Genomic DNA, 25,200 nt, shown 5'->3' on the forward strand with positions numbered 1-25,200 from the left:
TTTTGAGACCTTGCTTTCAATTCTTTTGGGTAAATGTGCAGAAATGGAATTGCTGGATCATATGGTAATTCTATTTTTAGTTTTTTGAGGAACCACTGTACTGTTTTCCACAGTGGCAATACCATTTTACATTTTCACCAGAAGTGCACAGGAGTTCCAGTTTCTCAACATTCTTGCCAAAACTTGTTATTTTCTGTTCTTTTTTTGAATGGCAGCCATCCTAGTGGATGTGAGGTAGTATCTCATAATTTTGATTTGCATTTCCCTAATGATCGCATTGGAGGAGGAAATGGCAACCCACTCCAGTGTTCTTGCCTGGAGAATCCCAGGGACGGCAGGGCCTGGTAGGCTGCTGTCTATGGGGTCGCACAGAGTCAGACACGACTGAAGCAACTTAGCAGCAGCAGCAGCAATGATCCCTAATGCATCGCTGAACATCTTTTCATGTGCTTATTTCCATTTGTATATCTTACTTGGAGAAATGTCTATTTAAGTCTTTTGTTCTTTTTTTTTTAACTTAAAAAGTTTTACTGAAAGAAAGATTCTTTAAATTCTATAGTGCTTTACAATTTTCAGAAGTTACATACATATGATTTCATATAATCCATTGTTGTTGTTCAGTTACCCAGTCGTGTCTGACTCTTTGCAACCCCATGGACTGCAACACACCAGTTGTTGTGTCCGTCACTCTCTCCAAAGTTTGCCCAAGTTCATGTCCATTGCATTGGTGATGCCATCCAGCCATCTCACCCTCTGACGCCATCTTCTCCTGCCCTCAATCTTTCACAACATCAGGGACTTTTCCAATGAGTCAGCTGTTCACATTAAATGAGCAAAATACTAGAGTTTCAGCTTCAACATCCTTCCAATGAGTATTCAGGGTTGATTTCCCTTAAGATTGACTGGTTTGATCTCCTTGCTGTCCAAGGGACTCTTAGGAGTCTTCTCCAGCACCATAGTTCAAAGGCTTCAATTCTTTGGCACTCCGTCTTCTTTACAGTCCAGCTCTCACAACTGTACATGACCACTGGGAAGACCATAGCCTTGACTAAAAGGACCTTTCTCAGCAGAGTAATGTCTCTGCTTTTCAACACACCGTCTAGGTTTGTCATAGCTTTCTTGCCAAGATGCAAACATCTGATTTCATGGCTGCAGTCACTATCCTCAGTGATTTTAGAGCCCAAGAAGAGGAAATCTGTCACTACTTCCACCTTTTCCCCTTCTATTTGCCATGAGTTAATGGGGCCAGATGTCATGATCTTAGGAGTTTTTTTTAACATTTAGTTTTAAGCTGGCTCTTTTTCACTCTCATCCTTCACACTCATCAAGAGGTTCTTTAGTTCCTCTTCGCTTTCTACCATTAGAGTGGTATCATCCGCATATCTGAAGTTGTTGATATTTCTCCTGCCTATCTTGATTCCAGCTCGTAACTCATCCAGCCTGACATTTTTCATGATGTGCTCAGCATGTAGATTAAACCAACAGGTGACAGCAGACAGCCCTGCTGTATTCCTTTCTCAATCCTGAACCAATCAGTTGTTTCATACAAGGTTTGCTTTTGCATACAGGTTGCTTCTTGACCTGCATATAGGTTTCTCAGGAAATAGGTAAGATGGTCTGGTATTCCCATTTCTTTAAGAGCTTTCCACAGTTTATTATGATCCACACAGTCAAAGGTTTTGGCATAGTCAATGACACAGAGGTAGATTTTTTTTTTTTTTTGAAATTCCCTAGTGTTCTCTATGATCCAGCAAATGCTGGCAATTTGATCTCTGGTTCCTCTTCCTTTTCTAAATCCACCTCAGACATCTGGAAGTTCTTGGTTTGCATAATGCTGAAGCCTAGCATACAAGATTTTAAACATGACTTTACTAGCATAGGAGATGAGTGTAATTGTCTGATGGTTAGCACATTCTTTAGTACTACCCTTCTTGGGAATTGGAATGAGGATTGAACTTTTCCAGTCCTGTGGCCACTGCTGGGTCTTCCAGATTTGCTGACATATTGAATGCAACACCTTAATGGCATCATCCTTTAGGATTTTGAATAGTTCTGCTGAAATTCCATCACATCTACTAGCTTTATTTACTACTAGTAAATTACTACTAGTAATTTACTCTCCAGAATGTCTGGCTCTGGGTGGCTGACTATACCATCATAGTCACCCAGTCCATCTGTATCTTTTTTATACAGCTCTTCTGTGTATTCTTTCCACTTCTTCTTGATCTCTTCAGTGTCTATAAGGTCTCTACCGTCTCTGTCCTTTATTGTGCCCATCTTTGGGCAAAATGTCCCCTTGATATCTCCAATTTCCCTGAATAGATGTCTAGTCTTCCCCTTCTGTTGTTTTTTGCTAGTTTTATACACTGTTCACTGAAGAAGGCCTTCTTGTCCCTCCATGCTGTTCTTTGGAAATCTGCATTTAATTGGGTATACCTTTCCCTTTCTCCCTCGCGTTCCACGTCTCTTCTTTTTTTAGCTATTTGTAAGGCCTCCTAAGATAACCACTTTGCCTTCTTGCTTTTCTTTATCTTTGAGATGGTTTTGTTCACTGCTTCCTGTACAATATTATGGACCTTCATCCATAATTCTTCAAGCACACTGTTTACAAGTTCTAATCCCTTGAATCTATTCATTACCTCCACTGCATGTTCATAGGGGATTTGATTTAAATCATACCTGGCTGTCCTAGTGGTTTTCCCCACGTTTTTTCGTTTAAGCCTGAATTTTGTTATGAGAAGCTGATGATCTGAGCTACAGTCAGCTCCAAGTTTTGTTTTTGCTGACTGTATACAGCTTCTCCATCTTCAGCTACAAAGAGTGTAATCAATTTGATTTTCATATTAGCCATTTGGTGATGTTCATGTATAAAGTTGTCTCTTGTGTCATTGAAAAAGGACATTTGCTATGACCAATGCATTCTCTTGACAGAATTCAGTTACCCTTTGCCTTGCTTCATTTTGTTCTCCAAGGCCAAACTTGCCTGTTATTCCAGTTATCTCTTGACTTCCTACTTTTGCATTCCAATTGCCAATGATGAATAGAACATCTTATTTTGGTGTTAGTTCTAGGAGGTCTTCTAGGTCATCATAGAACTGATCATCTTCAGCTTCTTCAGCATCGTTGGTAGGGGCATAGACTTGGGTTACTGTGATGTTGATTGGTTTGCCTTGGAAATGAACCCAGATCATTCTGTCATGTTTGAAGTTGCACCCAACTACTGCATTGGACTCTTTTGTTGATTTGAGAGCTATTCCATTTCTTCTACGGGATTCCTGCCCACAGTAATAGATATAATGGTCTGAATTAAATTCACCCATTCCCATCCATTTTAGTTCACTGATTCCTAAGATGTAGATGTTTATTCTTACCATCTCCTGCTTGATCATGTCCAATTTACCTTGATCCATGGTAATTTACCTAACATTCCATGTTCCTATGCAATACTTTCATCACCAGACAAATCCACAACTGAGCGTTGTTTCCATTTTGGCCCAGCCACTTCATTCTTTTTGGTGCTAATAGTAGTTCTCCTCCACTCTTCCCCAGTAGCATATTGGACACCTTCGGACCTGGGAACATTCATCTTTTGGGGTTATATCTTTTTGTCCTTTATATACAATTTATGAAGTTCTCAATGGCAAGTAAATTGAGGTGGTTTGTCATTTCCACCTCCGGTGAATCGTGTTTTGTTAGAACCTTCTGCTATGACCCTTCCACCTTGGGTGGCCCTACATGGCATGGCTCATAGTTTCATTGAGTTACATGAGCCCCTTCGCCACAACAAGGCAATGATCCATGAAGGGGTGCTTTACAATTTTAAAATTCTGTAGTGCTTTACAATTTTCAAAAGTTTCATACATATAATTTCATATAATCCATAATAACCCTTTTTTCCTCCTACCCCTATATTTCCCATCCCCCTCTTTTTTCTCCCCTCTGGTAAACACTAGTTTCTTCTCTATATCTGTGAATCTGCTTCTTTTTTGTTTTATTCACTAGTTTGTTGTATTCTTTAGAGTCCACATTTAAATGGTATCGTACAATAGTTGTCTTTCTCTGACCGACTTATTTCACTTTGCTTAATGCCCTCCAAGTCCATTTGTGCTGTTGCAAATGGCAAAAGTTCATCTTTTTATGGCTGAGTAGTATTTCATTATATATATGCACACCACATCTTTATCCATTCTTCTGTTGATGGACACAAGTTGCTTCCATACCCTGCTGCTGCTGCTGCTAAGTCACTTCAGTTGTGTCCGACTCTGTGCGACCCCATAGACGGCAGCCGGCTAGGCCCCGCTGTCCCTGGGATTCTCCAGGCAAGAACACTGGAGTGGGTTGCCATTTCCTCCTCCAATGCATGAAAGTGAAAAGTGAAAGTGAAGGTGCTCAGTCGTGTCTGACTCATAGCAACCCCATGGACTGCAGCCTACCAGGCTCCTCCGTCCATGGGATTTTCCAGGCAGGAGTACTGGAGTGGGGTGCCATTGCTTCTCCATACCCTAGCTGTTGTAAATAATGTTACTATGAACATCAGAGTGCATGTATCTTTTTGAATTAGTGTTTTTGGGTTTTTTTGGCTATATACCCAGGAGTGGAAAAGTCATACAGTAGTTGTATTTTTAGTTTTTTGAGAAGCTTCCATACTGTTTTTCACAATTGCTACACTAATTTACAGTTCCCACCAACAGTATGTGAGGGTACACTGTTTGCTGTGCTGTGGTGTTCTTAGTTGCTCAGTCATGACAGACGCGTTGTGACCCCATGGACTGTAGCCCACCAGACTCCTCTTGCCATGGGGACTCTCTGGGTTTCTCCATATCCTTGCCAACATTTGTTATTTGTTCTTTTTGATGATAGCTATTCTGGTAGGCATGTGGTGCTTGATCTCTCATTGTGGTTTTGATTTGCATTTCTCTGATGATTAGTCATGTTGAGCATCCATGTACCTGTTGGCCATCTTCATTTCCTCTTTGGAAAAATGTCTATTTAGTCCTTTGTTGATTTTGAATCAGGTTGTTTTTTTATTGTTGAGTTTTAGGGGTTCTCTATATATTCTAACTATTAATCCCATATGTATGATTGCTAATATTGCCTCTCAATCTTTGGGTTGCCTTTTTACTCTGTTGATACTGTCTCTTCATGTACAAAAATTTTTTAATTTCATTAAGTTCCATTTATTTTTTGTTGTTGTTGCTTATGCCTTTGATGTCATATCCAAGATTATTATTGCCAGATCCAAAATTGTGAAGCTTTCGTCCTATGTTTCCTTTTAAGAATTTTATAGTTTTAAGTCTTCTCTCAGAGAAGACTCTTGACACTCTCTTGGACAGCAAGGAGATCCAACCAGTCCTTAATATTCATTGGAAGGACTGATGTTGAAGCTGAAACTCCAATCCTTTGGCTACCTGATGTGAAGAGCTGACTCGTTTGAAAAAACCCTGATGCTGGGAAAGATTGAGGGCAGGAGGAGAAGGGGATGACAGAGGATGTGATGGTTGGATGGCATCATCGACTCAATGGACATGAGTTTGGGTAAACTCCAGGAGTTGGTGATGGACAGGGAGGCCTGGCGTGCTACGGTTCATGGGGTTGCAAAGAGTAGGACATGACTAAGTGACTGAACTGAACTAAACTGAAGTCTTTGATCTATTTTGGGTTATCTTTTGTATTTTAGGTAAGGGTACAACTTCATTCTGTTGCATGTGAATATCTAATTTTTCCAGCACATTTTCCCATGTAATGGTCCTGGCACCTTTGTCATAAATCATTTAACCATATTTTGAAGGGTTTATTTCTGGTCTTTCTATCCTTTTCTGTTTGTCTATATGTCTGTTTTTAAACCAGAACCATACTGTTTTGATTAGTATACTTTTGTAGTGAATTTTGAAATCAAAAAACATTGAGTCATCCAGCTTTGTTCCTATTGAAGACTGTTTGGGCTATTCACAATCCTTTGTTATCCCACATGAGTTTTAGAATGAATTTTCTAGAATTTTTCTATTTCTGCAAAAACATCATTGGGATTTTGATAGAGATTGCATTGAATCTGTAGATTGCTTTGGGTAGTATTCACATCTTAAATCTTCCAATCCATAAACATGGGATATGTTTCCACCTCAGTAAATTCAGTTGCTCAGTCATGTCCTACTCTTTGCGATCCCATGGACTGCAGCACGCCAGGCTTTCCTGTCCATCACTGACTCCCAGAGCTTGCTCAAGCTCATGTCCATCAACTCAGTGATGCCATCAAACTATCTCATCCTCTGTCATCCCCTTCTCCTCCCGCCTTCATTCTTTCCCAACATCAGGGTCTTTTCAAATGAGTCATCTCTTTGCATCAGGTGGCCAAAGTATTGAAGTTTCAGCTTCAGCGTCAGTCCTTCCAATGAATATTCAGGACTGACTGACTGATTGACAGGCTGGATCTCCTTGAAGTCCAAAGGACTCTCAAGAGTCTTCTCCAACACCACAGTTAAAAAGCATCAATTCTTCAGCACTCAGCTTTCTTTATAGTCCAACTCTCATATCCATACATGACTACTGGAAAAACCATAGCTTTGACTAGATGGACCTTTGTTGGCAAAGTAATGTCTCTGCTTTTTAATATGCTGTCTAGGTGGGTCATAACTTTTCTTCCAAGGAGCAAGCATCTTTTAATTTCATGGCTGCAGTCACCATCTGCAGTGATTTTGGAGCCCAAGAAAATTGGGTTTCTCACTGTTTCCATTGTTTCCCCATCTATTTGGGGATGGGACCGGATACCGTGATCTCAGTTTTCTGAATGTTGAGTTTTAAGCCAACTTTTTCACTCTCCTCTTTCACTTTCATCAGGAGGCTCTTTATGCCTTTTGAAATTTCTTTCAACATGATTTATAATTTTCACTGAATAAGTCTTCCACTTTTGTTTGGAAATACATAATTCCAATACTTGGAAAGGAGGAGGTTTCACTTCCTAAGTTATTAATTTTTCTCTGATAGTCAAGCATCAAAGCAGGATCAAATGCCCAGGGGAAAAACCCTTAGGTTAATAAATGCAGGTGCTAATTATGGTATATATTAAGGTGGTAAGGATGATGAATTAGGAACAGGAGATTTACAGTGAATACTACAATTTCTTCAACACATCCCCCACCTCTCTCCATTTCTCTTTTCTCTCTTTCTGGAACTCCTATTGGTTGGATATAAACCTTCTAGATCTATTTTTTTTTAATCTTTTCTTCTTGATTTTATCTTCCTAGAATTTCTACTAAAATGTTGAAAAATTTTGACTGTCATGATTTTTATTTCCAAGAGCTCTGTCTTTTTTTTTTTTTTAACTTTACATAATTGTATTAGTTTTGCCAAACACCAAGAGCTCTGTCTTATTCTTCATCCATTATTGCATCAATTACCTTATGATGCATTAAAAAAAAAAAAAAAAAAAAAAAAAACCTCCCTAAGGAGCGTCTCTGGGTAGCCCAGAGGTTGGGAATCTGCCTGCCAATGCAGGGGACATGGGTTCTATCCCTGATCCGGGAAGAATACTCATGCTGTGGGGCAACTAACCACATGTTCCACAACTACTGAGCGTGCACTCTAGAGCCCACGAGCCACAACTACTGAAGCCTGTGTATCCTAGAGCCTGTGCTCTGCAACACAGAAGCCACAGTAATGAGAAGCTTGTGACCCGCAACAGAGTAGCCCCTGCTTGCTGCAACTAGAGAAAAGCCACACACGGTGATGAAGACCCATCACAGCCAAAAATAAATTAACTTAAAAAACACTCTAAAGCTGAAGCTTAGTGGCTTAAGATGACAGCCAGCTATTTAGTTCATGATTCTGTGGGTCAGCAATTTGAGCTAAACTAGGCTATGAGGTTCTACTCTTATAGCCAGTCTCAACTGACTTCAGTTTGGCTCACTGATGCAACTACAGTCAGCTACTGGGGCAGATAAAGGCTGACTGTCCTCTTGGGTGCCTTCATTCTCTTCCATCTGGTTTATTATCCTTCAGCTGGTTAGGCTAGCTTTGCCCACGTGGTATCAGGGTCTCAAGAATAGCAAGAGAGCAAGTCTCAATGTGCAGGTGCTTTTTAAGTCTCTGAGTCATGCTTGCTACTCTCCCAAAGCAAGACACATGGCCAAATCAGTGTGAGAGAACTGACAATCAAAGTGTTGAGTGCAGGGAGGCTTTAACAAATTGAGGCCATTCCTATAGTCAATTTAACACATTCTGCTTTGTTACAGAATCCTGGTCTTGAAATACTATACATATCTTTTTTGGAAGTACTAACTTTTTCAGTTTTTTTTTCTTCTGTTGTGTATTAGTTATCTATTAAAGCCTAGCAAATTACCTTCAAGCTTAGCAACTTAAAACAACATATGGTTTTATCTCACACAATCTGTGAAGTTTTTGAGAATCTCTCTGTGAGAGACTCAGGATCTCCTCCAAGGTTGCATGGGATTGGCTGGGGTGATAGTCATCTCAAGGCTCCACTGGGGCTAGGGAATCCACTCTTAAGCTCACTTACACAGTTGTTTACAGGCCACAGTTTCTCACTGGCTATTAACCAGAGGCATCAGTTCTTTCCCCCATGGACCTTTCCATAAGGTTGCTCACAAGTAGGGTGACCAACTCATTCCAGGTTTCCTGGTTGACCCCTGATTTTTAGTTCTGAAGGTTTTGCATCTGGCAACCCATTCAGTCAGGCAAGCTGGAAAGATTAGTCACCCTACTCTCAACATGGCCGTTTGTTTCCCTCAGAGTAAGATATGAGAGAGCAAGAGTGAGAATTAGAGAATCTAAGATGGAAACTGCAGTCTTTCATAACCTAATCTTGAAACTTTTATTCCATCATTTCTACTGTAAGCAATCAGTCACATTGACAAATGTGTGTACAATGTAGGAAGGGACAATATAAAAAGGTGGGGGATGATTGGAGACCATTTTGGAGGCTGGCTACCACAGTTTGTTAGTTTTGCTTTATGCCTTTCTTGGAGGCTGTCTCCAAAACTGAGAGATGGTCTTTGGCTGTCTTTTCATTTTCTAGAGTGAGGCTTTAAAGATGTTTGAAGTCTTGTGTACACAGCAAGAACTTTCCATGAAAGCAAACCTGTTGGAGGACTCAACCTGTCAGTATCTATTTGTTCATTTTTCAGTTTCTTGGAGATGAATCTACCTTTCTGTTACTTAGATTGCCAGGTGACTCCTGGCATTCTAGGAGCAGAAAAAGGAAGGGAGCTGGGGATCTAATCATTTGTTATGCAGTCTTTCACTGAATCCCTCTATTTTTAGTCCACTGATTCATCCCTGCCCTCCACAGTGTCTGGTTTCTTCAAGTCTTGGAGTCTCTCTGGTTTAGTTTTTCTAGAAAATAAAAGCTCTGATCTGTTGTGGGACCTAAGGGGGTGTGACATGGAGAGAGAGCAGAGATTTGGGGTTGAACCAGCCTTTAAGTTATTGCTCTATATCTAGATTTTTTTTTTTCATTTAACCTGTTTAACTTTTTTTAAACTGTTCATCCTCAACTTCCATTTCCTTTGTTTCTCGTTAGAGTTTAATTTTCACCTCTACACCATCCACAAACCAAAATTGAGAAGGCACTGTCAATCAGAAATTGGGAAAACTAAAAAGGCCCAAGAGATCTGTTCTACCAGCTATTAAGAATGATATATTAACATAGTGCTTCTCAAAGCATTTGTGGTGAAAAGCCATTTTTTTTCCTGATCTGTTGTAGACAATTGTTTTCATTTTTTAAAAAAAGTAAGAAATTTCAGCAATGTTAAATTGTTATAAAAATCTGAAGGGCTGTGCTCAGTTTCTATAAGTATCTCATCATGGACTGGTTTATGGATCATACTTTGAGTAGCATTGTGGTAAAGTCTTCCAGTCTTATTGTGAACTTCTTTATTTCTCATTTTAGTTCTAATGTCCTTTTCTGTTTTATCAATTTTCAAGCTTTTGAGATTTTGAATTATTATATCTTCTGGTAGACTAATCCTTTTTATACAAGAATTGTCCCTTCTTATATCTAGTAAGACTTCTTGTCTTAAATTTTACTGTATCTGATACTAGTGTAACTGTGCAAACTTTTTTGCTAGTATTGAAATGGTACATTTTTAATCCTTTGTTTTTAAGTTTTTGAACTTTTTGTCTCATGTCTTTTGTCAGTAGTATAGTTAGGCTTTTAAAAAATATAATCTTATACCTTTCGTCTTTTACTTGAAATAATTAGGTTATTTACATATAATATAATTACTAATATTTTTATTGACTTTTTCAGAAGATAAACTTATTAGATATTTGAAAAGAACTGAGACCATGTCTGGCACTTTGTAAGTGCTATGTAAGTGTTAAATGAAATATAAGTTCCATGTGTTTAATTTATTGGACTTTATGAGGACTTCAAGCCACATAGCTCTGAGCTGCTGCTGCTAAGTTGCTTCAGTCGTGTCCGACTCTGTGCAACCCCATAGACGGCAGCCCACCAGGCTCCCCCATCCCTGGGATTCTCCAGGCAAGAACACTGGAGTGGGTTGCCATTTCCTTCTCCAATTCGTGAAAGTGAAAAATGAAAGTGAAGTCGCTCAGTCATGTCCAACTCTTAGCGACCCCATGGACTGCAGCCTACCAGGCTCCTCCATCCATGAGATTTTCCAGACAAGAGTACTGGAGTGGGGTGCCATTGCCTTGAGACTGCTCCAAAAAGGTAAGCAAGGAGCAAGGGTATGAAGGGGTTCTGCAGTAAAAATCATATGGTTGGAACATCAAAAGATTACTATTAATTAAAGAAAACCAGGGGAATTCCCTGGCAATCCAGTGATTAGAACTTTGCATTTCCACTGCAAGGGGCATGGGTTCCATCCCTGGTCAGAGAACTAAGATCTTACAAGCTGTGTGGTGTGGCCAAAATAATAATAATAATAAAATGAAGAAAACTAAGTATCTCAACATAAGGAGTTTAGCGCTTTTCTGTGTATGGGAAAATGCAAGAGTTTGGATTCATTGAAATTATTCCTTTGATGTGCACCTTAGCTATCTACAGCTGATATCATGTTCTTCCCCATCCTGAGTTCCCAATAGTCAGGCTCAGGGTTTGGGGGGAGGTGGGTGGGGCAGCAGTAGTGACTGATGGCTTGATGGCTGCAACATTGTTTGTTGATACGGCAGGCAACATTTTTCATCCATATTCCCTTTCTCCCCACTAGAATATAGGATCTGTGAGAGGAGAGTCTTTGCTCACCACTATAAACCCAGTTCTTGACTGATAGTAGGTGTTCAATAGCTACTTTGTTGCTGAAGAGGGTATAGAGAAAAGGGAACCCACCTATACTGTTGGTGAGAACATGAGTTGCTGCAGCCACTATGGAAAACAGTATTGGGGTGTGGGGGTGGGGGTGGGCAGGGGAAGATTCCACATGCCCCAGAGAAACTGAGCCTGTGCTCTAGAGCCCAGGAACTGCAACTGCTGAGCCCCTGTGCCACAACCACTGGAGCCCACATGCCTAGAACCCATGCTGCACAGCAAGGGAAGCCAGGGTAACGAGAAGCCCACACAGCAACAAAGACCCAACACTGCCAAAATTAAATAAATAAATAATTTTAAAAAAGCAGTATGGGGGTTCTCCAAAAACTAAAAATAGAATTACTCTAGGATTGAGCAATCCCACTCCTGGGTGTACATCCAAGCAAAAGTATAATCCCAAATGATAATGCACACCTGTGTTCATAGCTGCAGTATTCACAATAGTCAAGAATGGAAACAATCTAATTGTTCATCAACAGATGAATGGATAAAGAATATGTGGTGTATTATATAATAGCATGTTCAGTTCAGCTCAATCACTCAGTCGTGTCCGACTCTTTGCGACCCGATGAATTGCAGCACGCTAGGCCCCCCTGTCTATCACCAACTCCCAGAGTTCACCCAAACTCATGTCCATCAAGTCGGTGATGCCATCCAGCCATCTCATCCTCTGTCGTTCCCTTCTCCTCCTGCCCCCAATCCCTCCCAGCATCAGAGTCTTTTCCAGTGAGTCAGCTCTTCGCATGAGGTGGCCAAAGTATTGGAGTTTCAGCTTTAACATCATTCCTTCCAAAGAACACCCAGGACTGATCTCCTTTAGAATGGACTGGTTGGATGTCCTTGCAGTCCAAGGGACTCTCAAGAGTCTTCTCCAACACCACAGTTCAAAAACATCAATTCTTCGGTGCTCAGCTTTCTTCACAGTCCAACCCTCACATCCATATATGACCACAGGAAAAACCATAGCCTTGACTAGACGGACCTTTGTTGGCAAAGCAATGTCTCTGCTTTTGAATATGCTATCTAGGTTGGTCATAACTTTCCTTCCAAGGAGTAAAGCCACAAAAAAAGAATGAAATAAAGCCATTTGCAGCAACACGGATGGAATAAGATATTATCATACTGTTACCGAGTCCTAGTTCAGTCTGCTCGCCACACACAGGCCAATAAATCAGGAGGCAAGGCACTGAGGCAAGGAGCAGTAGAAAAACTGTGTGTCCAAGAAGGTGGCAGACTAGAGTTCTAGAGTCCCATCTTATAGAGGTCTGGATACTTATCTCTTTTATAGAACAGAGATGGGGAGGAGGTGAAGAAGTAAAGTAAAATAGCCACAAGTCTTGCAAAATATCTCCTAGTTTGGCCAGCCTCAGGAGGGGATGTGTAAATTTCTTCTTTCCTGCAGCTGTTCACAGGTGTGCAGGGTCAGGTTGTTTCCCTGTGAGCTCAACAAAGGCACTTTAGTTTAGCATTCAGGCAGAAGGGCAGGGTTCCTGAGGCAGGTGTTATGTATGCTCATAGCTATGGATATCATCCTTTTAGTGATTATAGTAACAAAAGCAATGGAAAGCAAAGGTTAAAGTAAAAGAAACAGATCCAATATGGAGCCAGATTTTGTTCTTCCTTGTTATAGTACTAAGTGAAGTAAGTCAGAAAGAGAAAGACAATAAAATATGAAATCACTTGTATGTAGAAGCTAAAAAATGACACAAACGAACCTATCTATGGAACCGAAACAGACTCAGACATAGAGAATATACTTGTGTTTGCTGTGGGGGAGGGATGGACTGGGAGTTTGGGTTTAGTGCATGCAAACCATTACATACAGAATGGATAAGCAACAGGGTACTACTGTATAGCACAAGGAACTATATTCAGTATCCTAAGGTAAACTACAATGGAAAAGAACAGAAAAAAGAAAGTATATATATATATATATATATCTGAGTCACTTGGCTAAAGAGCAGAAATTAACACACCATTGTAAATCAATTATACTTTAATTTTGAAAAACTACTTTGTTGAATGCACACATATATTAGATGCTAAATAAATTGATTCATTCAAAGATCTTTGACTATAAAGAACCGACTAGGTAGACTGACATTTATTCAGTAGACCAGTGTATCCCAGTCAGTGTGGAGGACCTAGTGTTTATGTGGTAAACACCCCTAGTTTATGTGGGTGTGTGTGTGTGTATCCTTATACATAATTCAGGGAAAGTCTGTGTAACTAAGTAGTTATTGGGCTCCATAGTTCAATGCAAGTTTGAATCCTTACTATTAGTGGCTGGCTATACAATGTGAGAAACACACTCAACCAGCCCAAAACCAAGGGATGGACTCAGAGACACGAAGCACAGTGAAAGCAAGACTTATAATGACAGTCTTGCAAGATCGGGTGTCCGGTGGGCAGGCACACCCAGGACAGTTACAGCAAACACTTATTCCCTGGCTCGCAGATCCCTCCCTGGTTCCTCATTAGGTGAGACTGTGCGACTGAACTGAACTGAACTGAACTGATGCGGTTACAGTCTTCCTGGAATTGCCCAAGTCTCATAGGGTATTCTTTCTTCTCCCTTCGCATCCTAAGTCCACAGTTCTCAACAAAGATTTTTGTTTATCCCTTCCCAGACATCCTGTTAGCTTAGGGACTCTTCAGGTGTAAGCTGTTAGACAAGACTGCTGCTGCTGCTGCTAAGTCGCTTCAGTTGTGTCCGACTCTGTGCAACCCATAGCCTGAAGCCCACCAGGCTCCCCCGTCCCTGGGATTCTCCAGGCAGGAACACTGGAGTGGGCTGCCATTTCCTTCTCCAATGCATGAAAGTAAAAAGTGAAAGGGAAGTCACTCAGTCGTGTCTGACTCTTAGCTACCCCATGGACTGCAGCCTACCAGGCTCCGCTGTCCATGGGATTTTCCAGGCAAGAGTACTGGAGTGGGGTGCCATTGCCTTCTCCGGTTAGGTAAGACTAGCTTGCCAGTAATTTTCAAGACAAAACTAGCTAGCTCTGAGTGGGAAACCGTTTGTTAATAATTTTCCACCCAAGGCCAGCTACTTGGTTCTGAAAATGGACCACTTCAAGTTCCATTTCTTACACAATCTGGAAGAGATTACTTAACTTCTCTAAGGCTCAATTTCCTCATCTGTAAAATGGGATTGCAACTGTATCTGCTTTATAGGGTTCGTGATGTAAAGAGTAAGAAATATAAAGCATAGAAAAGCACTAAATTCCTTCTGGTTTTATTTAATTAACAGTAATCTTTTGAAGTTTCGACTACCTGGTCTTTGTTGCAAAAACTCCTATATATCCTGACTTCTCCTTCACCTCTTCAGAGCAGTCTCTCAGAGCTATCTGAGAGGCTGCATCCTGGGCTTAAGTCCTCAGTTTTGTCCACCATATAAAACATAATTCTCAACTTTCAGGCTGTGCTTTTTTTTTTTTTTCTGTAGACAGCAGCACCTAGCTCATCACAGTGCTTAGTAAATGTTAGCTATTACTATATCTCAGGGGACTAAGCTCTTTTTAAAATATTTCTGAGCATCTTTCCTAAATACATATGATACATAAACTCAAATGTGTTTAGATTTGTGGATGAAAAAATATAAATTCATATATTACAGAATTCACAATAGCTTTCTTTCCTTTTTTCCCAGACTAGAGTTACTAAAAGTACAACCAGAAAGCTTATGGCTGAGGATGTTCATGACAATTTCAAATATAAAAAAATAATCCTCATATTAAGTTGCAATTTCCACCAGGGCAAAGAACTTGCCTGTTTTATATTTCTCTGCATCTCTATGACCTGGCACATATAATAGGCACTTAATAAATACTTATCTGTTTATTGTTTGCAAATGAATAAATATTTACATTGTTAGGAAACACCATTTGCACTGTCAGTGGGCTCTTATCACTGGCTTGATTGTGGGAATGTTAGCAAAATAGAGTCTGCAATATTTCAGGAACTAGATTTCAGGAGTCTCAAATGTTTTCTCAAATGTTTTCCCTGTAAAGTATCCAGGGAACATTTCATGGGTTAGAGCTACTAGCTGGTACCAGGAAATTGGGAGCTGAAGTTTTCCACCTTTTCACAATCACACAGCAAATTCTGATTGGTCACACAAGAAAGAACTTGCCAGCTTTAAGATTTCTTTACAGGACTCCTCTGGTGGTACGATGGTTAAGAGTCTACCTGTCAATTCAGGGGACACAATGCAGAGGAAGGACTCAGTCCCTAGTCCCTCCTCTAGGATGATCCCACATACTGAGGGCTAACTAAGCCTGTGTACCACAACTACTGAAGCCCACACACCCTAGAGCCCATGCTCTGAAGCAAGTGCACCATAATGAGAAGCCTGCACGATGCAACGAAGAGTAGCCCCTGCTCTCCGCAACTAGAGAAATCTTGGACGTAGCCATGAAGACCCAGCACAGCCAAAAACTTAGATAAATAAATAAAAATTTTTTTTAAAATTTTAAAGATTTCTTTGCAAGTCAGGCCCCTCACAATTGTGCTCAAATGCATAGCTAGGCGCATCCAGACACACACAGAGGTGCCTCTCTACCCTCACACTTTATACAACAAGCAGATGTAAATGAATCTTATTGTCAGTGATTTAGAAGTGATCTGGGGGGCTCTGGGGTGCAGTAGCTTGAAGCAGGATCCTAGATCCTTGGCCAGGAATCGAATCTGGGTCATGGTGGTTAGAGTGTTGAATCCTTAACCACTAGACCCTGAGGGCCAGTGGGCTTAAAATGGGACCTCAGTCCTTGTCTTCTTTGAAGAAAGAATTCATCAAAGAGCAAAAGATAGTACGGTGGGTAAAGCGTTTATTAGAAGCAGAGTACATGTGAAAAGAACACATGGATGGGCTCAGAGAGTCGTGCTTTGGGGGTGACTTAAATTGCTTATATGAGGGCATGGATTTTCCAGGTTTCCTCTGGCCAATCATCTTGCTTGTTGCTCATATCTGGTCTGATTCAGGGTCCTTCAGATGTGCATGCGTATCTTTTAGCCAAGATGGATTCACGCAAAAGTCTCTGCGAGGTTGGCAGGATTGGTGCCTCCTCCCTTCCCTGACCCCTGAGGATCTTTTCTGCACATGTGTGGTCTAGAAGATTTTCTTGATTCCAAAAATATGTTGTCATCTTATCTTTTTGTTCTAGCAGAGCTCAGCTCCTCTCTGCCCCTGTCTTTTCTCTGAAATGTCAGCAAGAGACAAGCTCCAGTGGCTCAGCCCGAGGCCCACCTACCTTCCTACCTCAGAAGTGAAGTGAAGTGAAGTGAAATGGCTCAGTCGTGCCCGACTCTTTGCGACCCCATGGACAGTAGCCTGCCCCAAGCTCCTCCGTCCATGGGAGTTTCTAGGCAAGAGTACTGGAGTGGGTTGCCGTTTCCTTCGCCAGGGAATCTTCCTGACCCAGGGATCGAACCCAGGTCTCCCACACTGTAGACAGACGCTTTACCATCTGAGCCACCAGGAAAGTATTTAAACGAGCCATAGTAATCTGCTTATCAAGGCAAAAAGTTCATCTCTGATGGCAGTATTTGTACACTAATGTATAAATGTTGGAAGCTGAGAGTTTTGTTTATGAGCTTGCTTCAAGATTTAGGCTGGCCAGGACTCTAATCGCGAGCGCGGGACACTGCTGGCTGTGGGTGGCATGCGCCTTCCCCAACTCCGCACCACCTCAGGCTGGGCCAGCCAGCGCCTTCTTCCGCGCCATGGCGTACAAGCAGGAGCCGCAGCCGCCGTGCCCGCCGCTCCGCGCTGGCGCCGAGATCTCGGACGACTGCCTGGTGATCTGGAGGTGGCTCGGGAGGGCTGGCCAGCGCGCGCCAGGCGGCGGAGCTGGGCGCCCGGGCGGCTGTGGTAGAGAGACACAAGCTGGGCGGCACATGCGTGAATATCGGATGTGTACCCAAAAAGGTAATGTGGAACACTGCTGTCCACTCTGAATTCATGCATGACCACGTTGATTATGGCTTTCAAAGTTGTGAAAGTAAATTCAATTGGCGGATTATAAAGGAAAAGCGGGATGCCTATGTGAGCCGTCTGAACACCATCTATCAAAATAATCTAACCAAATCCCACATAGACATCATCCATGGCCATGCAGCATTCACGTGCGATCCCCAGCCCACAGTGGAGGTCAACAGGAGAAAATACACCGCTCCTCACATCCTGATCGCCACAGGCGGCGTGCCCTCGGTTCCTCAGGAGAGCCAGATCCCCGGTGCCAGCCTAGGAATAACCAGTGATGGGTTTTTTCAGCTGGAAGAGTTGCCTCGCTGCAGTGTCATTGTTGGTGCTGGTTACATCGCTGTGGAAATAGCTGGCATCCTGTCTGCCCTGGGTTCTAAGACATCAATAATGATTCGGCATGATAAGGTGCTTAGAACTTTTGATTCAATAATCAGTTCCAACTGTACCGATGAGCTGGAGAACGCTGGCATTGAGGTGCTGAAGTACTCCCAGGTCAGGGAAGTTAAAAAAACTTCTTCGGGCCTGGAACTCCGCATGGTTACTTCGATTCCTGGTAGGGAACCCACCCTCACCACTATTGCAGATGTTGACTGCCTGCTCTGGGCCATTGGGCGGGACCCAAACTCCTGGGGCTTGAATTTAAACAAACTGGGGGTTCAAACTGATGACAAAGGTCATATCATAGTAGATGAATTCCAGAATACTAACGTAAAAGGTGTCTATGCAGTTGGGGATGTGTGTGGACATGCTCTTCTTACTCCAGTTGCAATTGCTGCTGGCCGAAAACTTGCCCATAGACTTTTTGAGTGCAAAGAAGATTCCAAATTAGACTATGACAACATCCCCACAGTGGTCTTCAGCCACCCCCCCCCCCACTATTGGGACAGTGGGACTCACAGAAGATGAAGCCATTTATAAATATGGAAAAGAAAATCTGAAGACATTCTACCACCTTTACCCCAATGTATCATGCAGTTACCAAAAGGAAAACAAAATGTGTGATGCAAATGGTTTGTGCCAACCAAGAGGAAAAGGTGGTTGGAATTCATATGCAGGGAATTGGATGTGATGAAATGCTGCAGGGCTTTGCAGTTGCATTGAAAATGGGAGCAACAACATCTGACTTTGGTAACACGGTTGCTATTCATCCTACCTCTTCAGAAGAACTGGTCACACTTCGCTGAGAACCCAGAGACTTGTATGGCTGGCAGCTGGACCAGTAGACCTTCAGGAAGGAACCAAATCATCACGTTTACTTACTGTTCCCACTTTACGTATTTCTTTATCATAATCAAAATCTTCCAAGTGTGGAAATTTTCAGTCAGCTTATTTCTGTAATTAGAAATTTGTTTTGTTATTCAGGATTGATTTTTCACTTGGTCACATCTCTCAGTAATTACTATTTGTTTTATTAGAGCTCTAGGCTGGCTGGTTTTTGTGTTTTTGTTTTAGCCTCATCCCAAGTATAAAACTATATGAAGTACAGTTAAATGAATGTACCTGAATGAATATTGCTTGCTAATTTTTATAGAGGAAGATGACAGCTGCTCTTCACATTTAAAGAATGCAAGTACAGAGTCATTTTGTTTTTTATGAAGCCAGTACCTTGCTCTGCATATTGCAAAGCTATTTCAAGGATGTGAGTTTTCCTTAAAAACATGTAACTTAAGAGGCATACCTCCTGTATTTTATTCTTTCTTTTGTTCTAAATGATTTTAAATGATTCCTGTTAACTTTTAAGAGATGAAGTTCATCAAATTTGGGAAAGATTTGAGGAGGCTGGTTGCATGAGGGGCATTTGAGAAGTGATCCTGGCTTTCAGAAGGAGAGGAACTCAAATACTTCAAAAGTCCTTTCCTCTGCTAAGAGCTCATAGTTCAATGAATGGTTGCAATTTTTGTATGTGTTCTTGTCATTTTATTTTTTTGAAAACTATTTCCAAAAATCTGAAAATAAAATCACAGTCTTTTCTTCTTAAAAAAAAAAAAAAAAGATTTCTACCTGAGAAAGCAATGGTAACCCACTCCAGTACTCTTGCCTGGAAAATCCCATGGACGGAGGAGCCTGGTAGGCTGCAGTCCATGGGGTCGCTAGGAGTTGGACACGACTGAGCACCTTCACTTTCACTTTTCATTTTCATGCATTGGAGAAAGAAATGGCAACCCACTCCAGTGTTCTTGCCTGGAGAATCCCAGGGACGGGGGAGCCTGGTGGGCTGCCATCTGTGGGGTCGCACAGAGTTGGACACGACTGAAGCGACTTAGCCGCAGCAGCAGCAGCAAGATTTACACACCTATATATATGCGCCTTCTACTATTACAAGGGATTGGCAGATTTTTAGAGAGCATTTACTATTAAGTCATGAGAAAAAATCAGTCATCAGTATTTATAGAAACAGAATGGTGAGCTGGATGGTGAGTCATGTTCAATCTACTAACGTTTTTTCCTTCCCACCTAAAAACACTTTTTTCAGCTTCCGGACTCCACTCCTAATCTAAGTGTGTGACACTGGCAGGTGAGGCAGAGTGCATGACTCTATTCACTGCACCTTCTCACTTGGGGAAACAGTTCGAAATATATGTCATTCAACAGGAACACTGTCTGGTGATACAACATATTATATTGAAAAGATGAATATACTGTTTGGTTAGAAAATTATACTTTAGGTTTAGAAATCCCAAGGAAAGTGTGTTCACTCATTTCCAGAAAAATGGTCAAACCCCTCTACCTGTGGAACCTCATCCAGGACCTGAGCTCAACTTATGTCTATGGAGGGGGATGAGTCCAGACTGGCTGACTTCTCTCATTTCTTTCACTTATTCATTGCAGTTATTTAAAGATGGTAAAATGGAGATCCTTGAGAAGATTGTAGAAAAATACCCTTGTGCCTTTCCTCGCTGGATTGGGCCCTTTCAGGCATTTTTATATATCTATGATCCAGACTATGCAAAGACATTTCTGAGCAGAACAGGTAAGAAAAGAGATGACTCTCAGGGTCCTAATCCTCCTAGGAGTGATATGACACAACCCACAGGCAGGCTTCTAAAGGAATTCTGAAGCAAAGATTGGTATTGGGCCTTTAAGAGACACTGGCGGAAGTGTGGAGAGGTTTCCCACCAATCCTGAAGGGGATTCCCACGTCCCCCTAGTCCCTTGTCTTGTTCAGACTTCCCTGGACTGTTTTAGGGCAGTGTATCTTAAAGCCTAGAAGGTACCATTGGATCTCCAGGGCCTTCCTTTCCTCTCTTGGTTTTGTGACTTCAGCATCAGTAATACTCCCCACCTCAGCCCATTTCTTGAGTATAAAGTCTTCAGGAGAAATGTTCCCAGGGTAGATTATCTCATACCACAAAATTCAAATGTCCAGTTTTTGCTCTCCCAACTTTGTAAAGCTAATGATAGGCTCAGCTTCTTTGTGCTATTACCTCCCCCGCATGCATGCATGTGCTAAGTCGCTTCAGTCGTGTCCGACTCTTTGTGACCCCATGGACTGTAGCCTGCCAGGCTCCTCTGTCCACGGGATTCTCCAGGAAAGAATACTAGAGTGGGTTGCCATGTTCTTCTCCAGGGGATCTTCCCAACCCAGGGATTGAATCCACATCTCTTAAGTCTCCTGCATTGCCAAGTGTGTTCTTTACCACTAGCACCACCTGGGAAGCCCCATCACCTCCCTTACTCTTAGTAAAACCTTATAAAAGCAGCCTTTCCCTGAAAGCCCCTGTGTCTCCCAGTCCCAGAGCTCTGATTTGTCTCATATTCATCTTGTAAAGGACAAGAGCTGTGAAACACCCTCATGCTAGAGTTCCTGAAAGGGTTCTGCAGGTCCCGGCTCTAATAGTTAATTTGCTTTCCAAAAAAGATGTGATATATTGTCCCAACTCCTGTCCTGGACACTTTGCAACCTTTGGGCAATCTGTTTCTGCTGGAGGAAGTGGAAACAAGGAAAGAATCTGGATTTGTGTACCTGTCTGCCTCCTGGAGCTGCTGTTGTCAGCTTCCTGAGCCAAGACAACCAAGGGCTGTAGGGAGTGAGCCCCGGGCTCCCTTTTGCTCACTGTTTGTGTTTAGTTTCGGCACATGAAGAGAACCTTCCCCAACTTTGGTGATTTTCCTCTAATGTTGTCTTTTGTTTCCTCTGCTTGACTCTGCAGATCCCAAGTCCAACTTCCTGTATAAGTTCATAACTGCAAGCATTGGTATGTATATGCAAATGAAGGAGGTGATCCACTCTTTCTTGAAGCCCCATTTGTATAGTAGAGCTTGCCAAGAAAACTCAAATTAGACTTCAAAAGCATTGAGAATATGGTAGATCTATACTAGGAGTTTTCTAGGGGGAAGGTCAAGAGGAAGTCCTAAGGTCAGCACAGTGCAACTTCCTAGGAACCCTTCTTGTCAATTTCTCTGCCAAAGTCTCATTTGCAAGACAGCCTGTCTGTAAATCTGTCCCATCTCTTGTCTTTAAAACTGCAGCCTTACCATCCACATTCTTTATTTTATTCTTTCTTCTCTCTTGTTTTCTCGGATCTTTCCTTTTCTTTTTGGAGTTTCTGTATTTCCATATGCAAATCAGTAAAGTTTTGCTTCAAACTGCAGTTTGAAAATATTCCATGCTTAATTACAAATTCCAAGCTTAATTACAAATTAAGCTTTTTAGTTATATAATTGGCATTTATGTTAGACAAGAAAGTACTTAAATGAAAGAATATAGGTTTTGGATTCAGAGCTACTTGAATTTGAATCCTGCCCTTCCCCTATCCCCACTAACTAGTTGAGTGATCTTGGAGAAGTCATCTAATTTCTCTAAGCCTCTGTTTCCTCATCTTTGAAAATAAAGATGAGAATAACATCTCTGAGCTATTGTGGATTGAATGAAACACATATTTTCATTTTAGCCATTTTAGTGTAATGGCTGGCATTTTATCAGCGTTGGAGCATGCATCTATTGCAAGCCTGGCATGTTATAAGCACTCAATGAATGATGGCAATTATATATTAATAAACTTTAAGGTTCTTTTAAAGCCAAATCTTTACTTTTCTGGTAACAGAAGATTATGAGGCCTTAGGTTTGACGAGTCTTTTCGCTTTGTATCACTTACAGGTGTGAAGCACAGACTAACACTGAAGGAGAAGGTAGCCGAAGACAGACTTAAACCTCTTATCTAGTTGTTTGTGAATTTTGTGTCAGCAAAATTTCAGACAGCAGTTTATGGATTGGTTTTGAATAGATAGGAGATAAATATTTGTTGTGCCTTTACTGGGACCAAGCTAGTCACCTTATGTATATGCCTTCATTTAATCTGCACAGTGACCCAGTAAAGTAGGTATTTATTATCACAGTTTCGCATTGAGAAAACCAAACTCCAGGGAGGTTACATAACTTAATTACTACCAGGTAGTAACTGGTGGTTTCAGGATTAGCATGCTTATCCAGCTTCAGAACTCAGGGTCTTTCTTACAGTGCTAAATACATCCATCCCAGGTGTAAGCATCAAAACTCACTTCATCCTTAATGTACGAGCACTGCTTTGACATTCCACTGTGTCACCACTGTCTGTGCACCAACAGTCGCTCCATGATGTCTATGTTCCTCAGCTGTCCTTCCCCATCTCACCTAATAAAATGGCATTTGGTTTTGTGCCTTTAATTTCTCAAGGAAAAGGACTAGTGAATTTGAGTGGACCCAAATGGTCTCAGCACCGTCGTCTACTAACTCCTGGATTCCATTTTAATACCTTGAAATCGTTTGTCGAGGTGATGGTTCAATCTGTGAACATCATGCTGGTAAGTGAAGGGATGAAAGTGCTCTGGCGTGTTGCAAAACACTACAGCGAATGTATCAGATATCTGTTTAGTGGGTAGTGAAAGTCAAATGAGGATGATTTCTAGAAATTACCCAATGTACAAGTACCCACCAAGCAATGAGAATCCATGTAAGCCTTTGCTATCGTTCTTTGGATGATAAAAGAGGATAAAGATCTGGTCATCCATCTTAGGTATATTTTGAGATCTTATGGCAATAAACCAAGTACCAAGTGGTAAGACTCAGATGATAAGTGCTGTGGTGACAAGTAAGGAAACTAGAAGCAGCTATAATAGCTTCAGATTCAGAGGAGACTCAAATTTACTATGAAATATGAGCTGGACTTGAATATGTGGATAATATGGATGAGGGCATTTTAGGCACAATGAGTTAGCAGGAGTAAAAGTTTGAAGGTTGGAATAGACTTGCCTGAAGGCCATAAAGGACCTAGAAAGAATCCTCTTGGAGGTAGTGGAGTATCATTAGGAGCTGACCTGTGCTCAGCCAAAGGGGCAGAAGGATGTTGCAGAATATTCCTGTGGGTGGTCCCTGATTTATAAATGAGTTCTAGTCCAAAATTCCACTTGTACATGGCATATTTTTGATTTTTAAGTTGTACACACTTGAAAATAAGACAAGTAATTCATTAATACAGTTTCATTATAACGCTTCAAACCCCACAAACAGAGCCAAAGTTGCCCTCCACCTACATCTGCAAACCCATCCCCTTCCCAAGAGAGAACCACTGTTACTACCTGGTTGGCTGGGCCCTCAGCCAAGCTCACAAAAGCGGATTTAACCTGAAATTGACTGGGATTGTGACTAAAATGTTCGTTGTGCTTTCTCAAGGCAGAAACCTAGAAGTACAGGCTAGAGAGGGCATGCTTTCCAAGTCTGGTGCTGTGCAGTTTTATGCACAATTGCAAATCAGCCTGTGGTGATATTTGAGTTTATCAACAGTTTGATGAACCATTTCTATCTTTCTTGCTTCTCAGTTGCATATTTTCCCAAGACTCCTCTTACAGCTCCTCCCCTGCTTTGTTGCAAAGTGTCTCTGGAGAGCCTCTTTTGTTCTCATTTCTTCTAGATCCCCCTTTTTTTGGTATTCCTGTAGGTTTCATTTTATTTTATTTATTTTTATAGAATTCTCATTGAAATATAATTGATTAACAATATTGTATTAGCAAACTCACTTTTTGTACTCAGTAAAACTTACGTAATCCTCAGCCATGTCCAACTCTTTGCAGCCGCCTGGACTATAGCCCACCAGGCTTCTCTGTCCATGGACTTTTCCAGGTAAGAATCCTGGAAAGGGTTGCCATTTCCTACTCCAGTGAATCTTCCCACCCCAGGGATCAAACCCGTGTCTCTTGCATCTCCTGCATTGGCAGGCGGATTCTTTACCACTTGTGCCACCTGGGAAGCCCTCAGGATGAAAGCAACTGACTAAACAATTCACACTTGGGTAAAAGATTTTTTTCAATTTCTTTGCCTTTTTTTCTGTGGCCTCCAAATCTTTAGCACCCAGCTGTAGGCAGGGGTGCTCAACAAATATAGCTTGATCTAAACTTAAAACATGTAGATTTATTTGTATTTTTTACACAAAGAATGCTTATTATGATGAATACATTTTCAGCAGGGAACTTTGTGACAGTTTAAGGCACAAAACGTCCTGGGTAGTGGAAGTGGGTCATTTGGGGGCAGAAGGAGAGTGGACACAGGCAGTGCTTGGCTGAGAGCCACCTCCCAGCAGCTGCTCCTATTCACTGCTTATCTCTGTTCCCCACTTCTAAATCAAAAAAAAATTATTTTTTAATTCCAAATTTATTTTTAAGGGTAGCTATAGTGGTTGAGAGTAGTGATAGGTGGGGTATCTAGCAATCTGGGGACTGAAGAAGGAGGAAACCCTGGGGAGAACCCTTGTAATTATGGGTTTGTGTGAGATTATCTGTTTTACTGGAACCCTGATCTGTTCTAAAACAAGAGTTGTGATAATAATTGGAAGGCCAAAAATACTTACCTCAGCCATTTACCAGATACCTGGTTTGTTCCATGCTTTTTCTCATTTAGTTAGGTGCGTTTTTCCCTTCCTTATGCCAAGTAAGCACTTGGCTTATTTATGTGAAA

At 41.5% G+C, this 25,200-nt stretch overlaps 1 protein-coding gene and 1 pseudogene across 1 annotated transcript in view; both read left to right on the top strand.

Moving 5' to 3' along the window:
- The window catches only part of CYP4X1 (cytochrome P450 family 4 subfamily X member 1), a 49,414-nt gene that overhangs the window by 1,149 nt on the left and 23,065 nt on the right, over positions 1–25,200 (top strand). The window contains exons 2-4 of the mRNA XM_086387068.1: positions 20,103–20,244; positions 21,425–21,469; positions 22,927–23,054. Coding sequence (XP_086243194.1) covers positions 20,103–20,244; positions 21,425–21,469; positions 22,927–23,054 — 315 coding nt within the window. The remainder of the gene's footprint in view (positions 1–20,102; positions 20,245–21,424; positions 21,470–22,926; positions 23,055–25,200) is intronic.
- LOC147375282 (glutathione reductase pseudogene) lies at positions 16,853–18,472 on the top strand (annotated as a pseudogene).

This window comes from Bos grunniens, chromosome 3, assembly GCF_055505025.1.
Source record: "Bos grunniens cultivar Pamir isolate PY7600 chromosome 3, Bosgru_T2T1.0, whole genome shotgun sequence".
In the NCBI taxonomy this organism is placed as follows: domain Eukaryota; kingdom Metazoa; phylum Chordata; class Mammalia; order Artiodactyla; family Bovidae; genus Bos; species Bos grunniens.